Source organism: Gadus morhua, chromosome 13 (genome assembly GCF_902167405.1).
Source record: "Gadus morhua chromosome 13, gadMor3.0, whole genome shotgun sequence".
NCBI classification, from domain to species: domain Eukaryota; kingdom Metazoa; phylum Chordata; class Actinopteri; order Gadiformes; family Gadidae; genus Gadus; species Gadus morhua.
Genome location: NC_044060.1, coordinates 4,374,799 through 4,387,207, shown reverse-complemented (window position 1 = coordinate 4,387,207; position 12,409 = coordinate 4,374,799). Strand labels below are relative to the sequence as shown.

General features: G+C 47.8%; 1 protein-coding gene across 2 annotated transcripts in view; it reads left to right on the top strand.

Annotated features, from left to right (window-relative positions):
• The first annotated feature begins 1,207 nt into the window (after positions 1-1,207).
• phc2b (polyhomeotic homolog 2b (Drosophila)) overlaps positions 1,208-12,409 on the top strand; it is a 42,314-nt gene continuing 31,112 nt past the window's right edge. The window contains exon 1 of one of the 2 annotated variants that reach the window (XM_030374139.1): positions 1,208-1,461. In XM_030374139.1, the coding sequence (XP_030229999.1) occupies positions 1,223-1,461 (239 nt within the window). In that variant the 5' untranslated portion in view covers positions 1,208-1,222. Of the gene's footprint in view, positions 1,462-11,472; positions 11,852-12,409 lie in introns of those variants that run through there. The other variant, XM_030374141.1, reaches the window with a different exon arrangement.

Here is a 12,409-nt window from a genome sequence, read left to right as displayed (position 1 = left end):
GTGTAATGCTATAAGGTCGCTCATGTGTTACCCATTATTTTAACAGCATAGTTCCTCGTTCCTTCCATCGTACCTCATCCTTTGCATCTGTTGTTAATGTGTCGGCATACCACACACAACCCATTCCGTTTTCACATAAAATGAATTAGTATTGTAATTTAATCTATTGGCACTTCAACTTTTTTGAAACTCAACATTGCCTCCTTTCTGCTATTCGTTCATTTTTTTCAGTATCAAATGAGAAAATGCATTGTTAATATGAATTTATTGAGCCAAACACACATTTGTTCAAAGCTGCAACATCGACAAAGCATGTTTGATCATCGCGTAACCCCAAATAATTACATTTGAATTTCACCTTTTTCTGTTCAAGCAGTACATCAACCAAGCCCACGATGCTTAGATGGAAACACTCATGTATTAAACATGCAGCATAGCATTCAGCAATGGCATTCTGTAAACAGTGGGGTGCACGCCTATAGTGAAAGGTAGAATTGTGCGAGTTTGGGTTTAATGTTAGCATTCCTGGAAGGGGATGTGATCGTTCCTCAGAGGTGAGGTAACACACAGAACAGTTTAACTGCCTGGCTGTCTGCGCAGTCTTAAGGGACTTAAGCCAAGTGCAGTTACTGGAATGAGGCGGACTCTGTATCGAGGGAGCCCTGAAATACCGCATCATTAACTCAAGGGCCAATCAGTGAGCTCTGATACTGATAAATTATTCAGTTCTCGTAAGCAAATGATGAATGCAGTTTCTCTTTCTCCTATGCCGGGCAAAGATCTGATCTCCAAACTGAAATGTTATAGAAATAATCGTGTTTTATTTATTATTTAGATTCTCACCCACACGCATACACCCCCCCCCCCCCACACACACACACCCACACACCAACCCCCACACATACAAAAAGACACACGCACACACAGAAACATGGACAGTTTGCCCTTTATATCTGTATAACTATCTATAGGAAACCTCATGCAGTGGATTTGCATGTTATTCCGAACTATCTGCCTTTTTATCGAAATGAAACATGCAACTTGTGTTCCAATTTAGGCTACCTTCCAATATAGGTCAATCTGGAACAGGTATAGTCGCTTATACCAATGTTTAGAGTGGGGACGGGCGGACGATTTGACGAACGCGTGGAACCATAGACCAGGACGGGACGGGGCGGGACGGGGGGCGGGATGGTGGACCGGGGGCCGGGGGCGTGTTCAAATGTCACGCCCTCTACCATTGGCTGGGGGTCACGTGGTGTCGGAAAGCAAACGAAGACATACCTCTTCCACTGTCGAGCCTCGCTCTGATATCGCGCGTCTGGTCCTGAGCGTTTCGGATAAAACGGGCAGAAAACCCCCGACATGGTGTAGGAGGATATCGGGGCGAAATCGCGACGCGACGGCAGCGAAGACGCGCCGCAGGAGGAGCGACAAACAACAACAAGGCCCTGGGCCGAGGTAGGGCGACACGCTCCCCTGTCCCTGCCCCTGCCCCGCAGCGCTGTGTGCCGTCAGGGGACCCGTCCCCGTCGCTCTCCGTCGGGGGGCGAGGCGCGTAGGAACGCGTGGGTTCGTACGTGTGTCCGGCTGCGTGACAACCGACGTGTGTAGCCGCGACCGCTAATGCCACCGTTAGCATTGCGGCAACCCAGCAGTGTTGCCAGATTGGGCCAGAAGAAGAGGGATAAATAAGCCAGTTGTACCCTCAGTTGGCACGGGTTTACGTGGGGTTTCATTACTGCAATGTGGATTTATGACCACGAAGTCATCACGAATAGCGAGGCGAAGTTTGACGCGGAGGCGGGGTGTTAGCCTGCTAATGTTTTTAGCATGTTTTTTTTATGTAGGGGAGGCAACGACCATATGCAAAAGGGGGTAACGTTGGCAACAGCCTCCACTGAGAGACTCTTAACTTCGTCTCTGGGGTCCGTTTTATTTATTATCTAGACACACACACACACACACACACACACACACACACACACACACACACACACACACACACACACACACACACACACACACACACGCCAACAACCCCACCCACACCAACTTCGTCTCTGGGGTCGTGACCCTGGGCTCGGGGCGATGGGCCAGCTATTTTGACAAGTGCGTAATCTGTGCCATGCCTTTGAGCAATAATAGGCAGCGGTCGACTGATCTCTTGTAGAACTGAAGAAGCCCAAATGCCCCATGGCCTAAAATTGACCCGAATGTTGCTAAAATAACAACTGGCTGACATGAAGCCATATGCTGCCCTTCGATGTTCTCCAGAGCTATTGAGGTTGATTCAGAATGATGGCAGGGCAGGCTATTATGTGATTCGGTCTCTCTGTCCCCCGTTCAGTCTCCATTGCCACTCAACTCCTGGGATAATCAGACAGAAAAACCTGTGCATATTTGGGGTTCAGCCTTGTTGTGTGTCAGGCTGTAATTGGTCTCAGGTTGTACGGTAATCGCTGAAGTTGCTCAATAGGCCTTAATGGCTGTCCTTTCGTTAATCGCTGCACGGTTCCTGCTAGGGTTATAAGATGGTTAACGATGATATGCTGTGCTCTTCCGTTTGTTAGGTTAGAGGCTTCCTCCCTCCCTTGCTCTTTCCTGTATGTTTGCCTTGATGTACAGGAGCATATGAGAGGAGTTATGTGGTACTATAGTCACCCCGTTGCAGTATCTTGACCAATGCTTGATTCTTCTAATTCCAAATGACCACCCTTCTGGACGTAAGAATGTCGGCGTACAGCGTCTGAAGTTAAGCCCAGCCAACTGGGAGTGGAAGATAAGCCCATTAGAATAGCTATGCTACATGCTATGTCAGGGCAAAGGTCATTCTAAACCCAGGCTTGGGAAAGGAGCGGGGTGAGAGTTGAAGCTGACCTCTGACTCCAACTTAAGCAGCTGGAAGTTCATTGGTGGTTCCAAAGTGCTTTTCTACCGCGATTGATTTAGCTGATAGTGAAAATTCGACAACTTAACTTAAAAGACAATACTGCTTTTTGTGACATACTTAATATATAAATAAATATATGATGTTATAAAGTCATAATTAATGGTCTTGCTGTTGTTTTGGTAATTTACCTCCAAATGCCATGTACCAAATCGATTCCTATCCATGAAGTAAAAATTGCCCTTAAACTCGATGGCTTTCCACTCTGTTGTTGAGCAAGATGGTGCTATGGTTTGGTAAAAAAAAAAGTACTTCTGATCACTCCAACCTCCCCTGGCACATGGTGGAGCGGGCATGAGGGCCGGGCCAACTTGACTGCTACTCCGACCGTCACCAGCGGAGACAAAACGCGGGAGGCAACATCGCCATCATGGCACTGAGGCGGCTTTAAGTTACTCCAGAGGTCCGAGTTTGTTTCTTTCAAACGCTGCACTCCAAAGTTTTGTTATGTTTGGCTTTCACGTGAACATGTGAGATCGTTCACGTATTTCCCTGACGTTAGTCTGCATTCTGCACACAGATGTCTTTCTTTGGCGTATTACTGCATGTCCTTAGGATCTAGAACACAACACATACTATCTGCTTCGTGGTTGTAAATTGTGTATTTGGTTGACGAATTGCAACATAAATCATTTTATTCCTTAGTGGTTATATGTAGGATTTCGCTTCGGACTACAAAATCCTTATTTTCTCTTATTTTTAAACGGTTTCATTGCTAGCCAGGAGCACCAGATACAGAAAGCTCTTTTCCACCCCCACCATAACTGTTCTAAAAGTTTGCACATTAAGGTAACCTGGCAACGACTCGTTGACACGGTTTCTATCCCTCATTAACTGTAACACCTTGACCTAAAACATGAGGCGCGAAAGTGGCAGTAAAGGCCTGAAAGACGCTTCTAAGCCCACTTTGTGGACCTGGGCTTCACCGTTAAGTGGAGCCAGATTGGTCCACAATGCACATCGCTTGTGTGCTCGCACGCCACACTGTGTGGATTCCATACCGTTCAGGACTGAAGATGAACAGAATGTAAAGGTGATCGAATGTTGAGTTTAATCAGTCGACTGGACCTCTTGAGTTTGGCGATGGCTTCTTTTTAATATTGTCAGTTTATTGTTATTCTAGATCGCCAATTTATGATCCAATTACCCGAGGCTGATGGGAGTAACGTCTACTGCAAGCAATAAAACACTGAATTCCATAAACATTTATAAATGACCGTTTTATCCAAAAGTAATTTCATATTTTATAGCCATGTCTTTTATCAAACAACAGTTCATTTTACAAGGCTTATCTGTGATTTGCGGGACTATATTTCATCATCATGTTCTGTTTAACATGATCATATCTTTTAATATTATAATCTAAACCCTATCCGTAATGTTTACTGCTCTCAGGGAGCAATGGACGTCCACCTGGATATAAATCCTCCTCGTCACTCGTGCTGATTAACGGGGCGTAGCGTTTGGACATTCTGCTCCACCATAAACATCTCCACCCTCCGAGCAGGGTGTACATCCAACAACCTATGTTCTGAACATCTGGGTTCAGATATTTTTCATTAGGGCATTTAGCAGGCGCTCTCATCCAAAACGACTTGCAACTGTTCTTTCACACGACCGACGGCGGAGTCAAACACGCAAGGCGACAGCAAGCTCCAGCAGTTAGGGTGAGGCATCTTGCTCAGGGACACCTTGACACTCGGCTAGAAGGAGCCGGGGGTCGAACTAGCACTACTAACACTAAGCTCCGTCTCAGACTCGGCCTCCTGGCAATTATTTCCCCCTTCGGCGAACACAGAGTGGACGATTAAGACGCATTTGTCTGCAAAACGACTGTCCTCTTCATCGTCTCCGCCTTAGCGATGTGCACATGCATTGGAGTATTATCTATTTTTCGTGAATTTCTTGCACCTTACACATTCGGCAAAGCAGGATATCGTAAATATCAAAAAAGATCCTGTATGAGTGGTGAGGGGATTCATACTTTGTCTGCCGCTTCGCCCTTCCTTTCTCCCTGGTCCTGTACGTCACATCAATGCTCCCTGCTGTCAGTTCTCTTGGACTTCTGTCAAGGATCATAGAGGATTTTCAGGATGCCATTGGCACCGTGGTGCCGATAAAATGCACATTGTCTGGCTTCTGGAGTCTGTTTGTTGCTCTGAATGCCAAGCTCCTGATGGCTAAATCCAATCCAACAGTCACCGCCCGTCTGACCAGTATTGCTCTTTTCTCCTCCTCCTCCTCCGAGCCGATAGGTTTAGCGCTCACATCCCTCAGAACCGATCACCGCCGCTCGCTTGTTTCTGTCCCCTCATGGACATCCTTCCTAATGCTTTATTCTTTTGAGTTTGCGGATTAGTTTTTCTTTCATCCCCATCTTTGAAATGAGGGACACTGCAGTGCCTGCTTTCTTTTTTGCTTATTCGGAAGAGAATGTGAAGCAAAATACACAGAAGATGGCCTTTTATAATCTACCTCAAAGTTAGAGTTCTTCTTAATTTTCTTTTTTAAAGTATGCAAAGGAATGTTTGAATCACCTTCTTGAGAAAGCATTTGGATTAGGGTAGTAGGTTAGGGTGTTTCTTCAGAGCAGGTTTCTGTGAAATGCAGTCTCTTGGCACCAGTTTCATCCTATCAGGAATACTAATCGTACCAATGATCAAGGATCAGCATCACAGATGTATCGATTCCCTGTGGGGCACTGGGAGCTCCTAGGCGCTGCTACACCCTCCTCCTCAACCCTCCTGCACCTACTGCTCATAGGGCTGGTCGATTATTCGAATTTTGATCGCGATTTCTATTTTAGCTTCAAACTCACAAAGCTAATATAATCGAAAATATATATATTTTTTTTCATTACATTTTTGTGCAGCTGGATATTATTTTAAATTTGAACATTTTCTTTTTGACCATTTTGTGTATCCTTTTTTTAAAGAAGACATTTGGGGGAGACATGCTGGATAAATACATCATGTTTTCAAACTCAAAAATAATTGCTTCAATAATCTTGATTTCAATATTGAGCAAAATAATCGTGATTATGATTTTTTTTTTTCCATAATCGAGCAGCCCTAACAGCTCAGACTCCCAGGCAGGAGCTGTCCCCAAACCTCCCTCTCCCCAAACCTCCCTCTCCCCAAACCTCCCTCTCCGCATACTCTAAAGCTAGCTTACCTCATTCCGCTGGCCTTTTGTGAACTTTGTTCTTGATGTGAAGGCGGGTGTTATAAGATGCTATTAAACAGGCAAGCAATTGGTTGGATGGCTATAATTTAGATTTTATTTGGCAATAGTTGTGGAGCCACCAAACTTGGTTTGTTAACTGAAACTTGCTTTTTGCCCTTCAGTCAGACGTCATGATCTAAAGTGACTTTTAGTGCATTCAGATACTTTAAGGAGCAGGTATGGGCGTCTTGCCCAAGGAGGGCTATTGGTAGGACACTGGGTCCAACCTGGTACCTCAGCCCCTACCCCAGCTCTCCCATGCCCCTGATTAATACCCTCCACCAATAGGTGTGTTGATGTTGGTCTACGGCCTAGCTGCTTTTAATGGAGACCTTCGCACGAGAATGGCAGACCCATGAATGTCGCTTGGCTGAAGCCAGAGACATTTGTCTTGTCTGAATCCTTTCCATTCCCTGTGCTGCTTTTGGCGTCCCCCAAACCATACCTGACCTACTTTCTCCCCCCCTACTGGAGTGCAGGATCCTGGCAGAGAGGCCTGACTTTGAGAGCTCGTTCTGGTTGTAGCATGTTGCTAATCTGTAGTCAATAATGGCATTGTTTGACAGGGCTTTAGTATACTATTTATAGATGAGAGACGCCAAAACAACATTTAGTCACCCTCCCAAATTCAGCCACCCAGGATTAACCTCTTTCTGTCGGTTTTCTTTCGTCCTGATTCATAATTATAGGCTAATAATATATCTTGCTATGAAGCATTTCAAATCACCAAAGGACTTTGTGAGGAAAAAATTTAAGCATGCAAAGCAACAATCACGCAACTGTTTTTAAGGGTAAATTCAAGACACTCTTTCATAAAATAAAATAAACTTAATATATGGTTGTCAAATATAGTGAAAAGAGTTTTGGTGTTGTGAACACACAGGTTTTTCCTCCACATGCTCCACATCCTGGGGACAAATTGTTGAGATGGGAGATTACCCAGGGTGCCCTTGGTGTAATCGCAGTCTGAGGTTATTAACAGTGAGGTTATTTCGGTTTTTAGTATTTGCACCGATTCTAGAACCCAGGGTTTTTCTATGAGGGCTTGTCAGACGGGGCGATATCAGGGTGCTCTAAAGAATTAGACCTCCTCCTTGACTTTATATGGGTTAAAGGGCTTCTATCAAACAAAACGCCGCCCTAAGGAGACAGACCTATAGGGGTTGAGTTCATGTGACTGTGGTCCGCTGTTGGGAAGGAACCGTCTTGGAAAATTTCTTTTCAAAATTCATTTATGTCAATTGACCTGACTCTCGAGTGCTTCTGAGTAGGAGTGGACAGGCTCACAACGAGCTCCAGCCGCTGCTAAAGGACTCTCCTGGAACACTGCCCACGGCCTCTTTGTGCCGGCTTACTCATCTGTGCAGGAAGAGGTCCGATGGCTCACTTACAGCCGGGCCCTTTGGGGAGGGAGCGGGCCCCTTAGGGGAGGCCCCATGCGTCTGAGTGGATCTCAGCCGGGCAGGGCCAAAGAAAGCAGTGCTGAGCCGGCCTCTTGTTTGGACAGGGCCTCATCGACCTGCTGCTCACCGTCTTGGCTATCGACCTCTGGGGAAGACAACGAGGAGCGAGCAGCTTGTTGGGACACGCGGCTCGGAAACAGGACCCCCCCCCCCCCCCCCCCCCCCCCCCCGACGCATGTGGCTCAGGAGGTAGAGTGGGTTGGATGGTAAACGGAAGGTTGCTAGTTCGATCACCGGCTTCAACACTCGGGGCTTCCAAGTGTTGAGGATTCACTGAGCAAGGCACCTCACCCTCACTGCTCCTGACGAGCTGGCTGTCGCCTTGCATGGTCGACACCGCAGTTGGTGTGTGAATTTATGCGGGGGAATGTTAGGCAGTATTGTGAAGCGCTTTGAGTGGCCGCTGGGTAGGAAAGCGCTGAATAAATGCAGTCCATTTACCATGTACTTGTTCTGCTCCACGTTTACATATACACAAATATCAGTCACTTCCTTAATGATGGTGCCAGCATCTCCCAACTTGCCCCCACATTGAGAAAAATCTGACCTTTCAAATGATCCACTTATAGAAGACACTGTTCTCTGGGACTTGTAACCTTCTATAGAGAAGATCAATGGGTCATGCTAGGTGGATGTTTCTGTTATCTCAAGTGGAGATCTGAATGTTATAGCTTCAGTGAATTTGTAGTCCTAGTCGTTTAATATCATCATCTTTAAGAATTAATGCGATTTATCTTTGGTTTGAAATGTACTCAGAGAAACATTAACCTTCATGTAGACGCTAACCTCAAGGCTAAAGGGATCTGGGTTAATTGCTCAGACTCTGCAGCTGCGTAGAGAGAACTCGGCGAGCCTTGCTTTATTCCTGCTCAATCACAGCAGCTCAAAGGAGGACATGTGCTCCGTGGGCGTCAATCAAGACCAGGGAGGCAGCTCGTACGTTCCCGTCATTGTTTCTCATCGTGTAATTGCTCATGGTTCTGGCAAGCTTACAATCCAAAGACTTCTAAAGAAGAGGTAGAAAAGAGAAACAATAGAAAGAGTTTTAAATCCAGTATTTACATCGGCGCGCTTTTCGCACAATGGAGAGGGAAGGATGGCGGCTTGGATCTGACGTAGAAGTTGCCTTTTATCTGCTGGACATGTAAGTGAGGTGACAGATTCTGTCACCAACGGTTCAATATTCGTTTTTTAAGGACTGCCTTCAACATCATCTCAATGCCGGTCATGTGGTTATCAGCCAGTTGTCGAGGTGCATTAAGATTCAGAAAATGATGTTCGGGTAAATCAATTGCAATCTCACCTGATTTCGGTCTATTGATTTCCTTGAAGCCGGTTTAGTGAGTGGAGTCTGTTCCTGCTGTCTTTGGTGCCAAGGCAGCGAGCAATTATATAGGCTCACATTTTTGAGATAGGTAAGTAAGGTAGGGCATGTAGGGCACTGACTGCATAGTATGCGTACCACACAACCGCCTCAGCCAACACCCCTGAAACCTGAGTCCTTACAAGACAGAGCATAAGATGTTTAGTAATATACTTTTGGACATTTCACTGACAAGTTATTGAGTAGTTTCGTAGCGGATACATCCCTCTGTGATATGTCATCATACATTTTAGGTCCTGTTTCCATCACTTTAAACATGATCCACCTCATTTCGGTCCATCTCAGACCTCATATTTGACCTCATCTCGGTCCCTCGATCAGAACTATATGGGTGTTAGGTCATGTGAAATCCTCCATGATTGCGTTCATAACGTTCCTCATAACCCCACTCCAGACAGACCACTGTCCCCAGTCGGCCCACTTCATCAGACCCGGGCCTCAGCCACTAATAACCCTTCATTCACAACACTTGAGAGCAGACAGAAAATCAACAAGCCAATGGAGACGGACGCAGACAATCAGATCCGGCCCTGCGGCTGCAGGCTGGCAATATGCTTGTGTGTGTGTGTGTGTGTGTGTGTGTGTGTGTGTGTGTGTGTGTGTGTGTGTGTGTCGCCAGCAGCCAAGGTTTCTCCTAATCTAACTTGGCTCTTCAAACCTACCATCAGATCGGCATCCACTGCATTAAAACGAGCCAATAGAGGAACTAAACAGTTGTTTGTATTCACGGCTAAGCCCAACCACACAGCCAATGGTTCTGATCTGTTATCTCCAGTGGAGAATGCCTCCGTCTGTCCAGAGGAATCCAGTGGTATTGTCCCCGGCTGTGCCTTTGCGCCCTGCGTCATCCACTGGCTCGCGTTGCTTGTGATGCCCATAAGAACAGCTTATTAGGCATTGAGGGGAATGGAATTGATCAGCTGGCTATAGGGCGGGCAGGGGGAGTGGCTTGTGTTTTGTTAAAGAACACACACACACACACACATATCAGATACGTGCACATATCAGACACGTACGCATAAACACACACGCGTGAATATCACACACGCGCGCGCGCACACACACACACACACACACACACACACACACACACACACACACACACACACACACACACACACACACACACACACACACACACACACACACACACACACACACACACACACACACACACACACACACACACACACACACACAGTGAGTGAGTGAGTTTACAATAGCTTCATAAGGCCATCTAAAACAGTGAGACCTCGGGTTAAATGGCTCGTATCAAACAAAGACACCGCTGCCACCACTTCCCCAGCCACTCAACCAGCCATATTGGGTCCGTCGTCGGTGCATTACCCCCCCCCTAACCCTCACCCCCCCCCCCCCCCCCCGCTGAAGTGTGTGACTGCAGGCACATGGATCTGGCTAGCCCACCACAGGCTAATCTATATGCTAATGGGGAGATCATAATCAATGAAGCTTGTGCATGGCCGCTCGCAATCAATTGCACGTAGCGCGCCGGGTAGCGTCTGAAAATGGCTGTATTTCAGCCCGCCAGACATTTGGGGTGGCATGTTAATGTGGGGCCTCAGACAATGAGGGTGCTATCACACACACGCACATGCACACAGTCACGCACGTGCGCGCACACATGTTAATGGGGGTTTGATTTAAGAATTGGATTCACATTAAGTAGTTCTTTATTGTAATGCGTCTATCATGTTTTGGGGATTGAGTTTTTCTGTGTCAGTCATCTTATACCATTATTATTAACTATTATTTTCAAATAATCTCTCTAAACTGGCCCTATTGGCGTACTGAATCATTCTAGCGCTCCATTTAATTGTAGTTAGTTAGTGTGGCTGGTTAGAGTGATTTGGTTAAGGCTGTAGCAGAATTAGGCTAATCTCTAGGAATGGGTTTAGTGAGCCATCCCTGCTCACACAGTCGTGTAAGCCGTGGGGTGTTAGTGTTCTGGGTTAGGAGAGGGAGAGAGGTCTATCCCACTCCCTGGTACTCAAAGTCCCATCCCCGCACATCCACCGTCATTAGTGTCCCAGCGTTATGATAATGGCCTACACACACACACACACACACACACACACACACACACACACACACACACACACACACACACACACACACACACACACACACACACACAGATTTTTGTTAAAAGGAATCGCTTGACGCCAGTGGTGTCTGACTCTTTAAAAAATGTTCTATTCCATCATCCTACCCACAATGCATCACGGCTGTCTTTATAAGCACGCTCATTTGCACGTTTATGCACTGTTTTTGCATGCGTCCCCCATAAAAAGCTCCATCTGCACCCAGGCGCCGGTTCCTTAGCATAAACGCCTCCGTGCAGCCCTCCAAAATATGCGCTCCCCGCTTGAAGGGGAAGGGGAAAGGGGGGGAGGGGAACCACTGCCATCATCTTCATTAGAGGGGGATCACAGCGGCCAATCAGCGCGCGGCTCCCGCACGGGGATTCCGTAGGCACCCCGTTGGCTGTCGCTAGGATACCAGATAATCAGGAGGCAGGCCGGGGGGGCTGGTTGGTGGAGTGGGGTGTCGATGGTGGGACGAGCAGCTCAGCCACTGCGCGCTGCTGGGGGGTCGACGAGAGCAGCTAGCGGGGGTCTAGTGAGCGAGGGTACGGAAGCACCGCCACGGCAACGGACGCACGCGAGCACACGGGCGCAGGAGGAGCAGGAGACAAAGAGGAGCAGCAGCCGTAGCGCTAGGAGTAGCATCCCAGGCTAGGACAACAACAGGATCCCGGGGGATGGGGCACTATACCCCTGCATCGCGGCGGGGGGGAGGGAGGAGGAGGTAGGAGCAGCGAGGGTAGGGGGCTTTGTCTCGGCAGAGGAGAGGAACCCACCCCCCCCCATACAGACACACACACACACACACACACGCTGTCTCTGGTTGTGCGTCCAGCAGCCTCTGAATCCACTGGGCTGTGCCATGCTGTATTGCTATTGATCTCTCCTTGTGTGCGAGGAACGTGTGGCTGTGCTGTGTTGTGGTGTAATGTGGGTCAGCATCTCCCGCTCCTCGCCACGGCCGGCGGGGTGTCAGGGGGGGAGACGGAGCCCCAGGACTCACTCCTTCCTTCCTGCCTCACTTCCTCTCGTGTGGCTGTTTTATCTCTGAAGGAGAGACAGTCAGTCTGTCTGTCTGGATCCTAACAGGCAGATCTCCCCCGGGTTGGGAGGGGGGGAAACCTCTCGGCATCCTCCTCCATCGCTCTCCCCTCTCCACTCTCCTCCCTCCTGTCTTCTCTCTCTCTCCGCTGGCAGAACCCATTTGGTCGTTCCGTGTCCGGCTGTCGTCCAGGGCCCGAGCGCTGTCGGAACGTCACTCGGCGTTGTCGGGTTCTGGTGC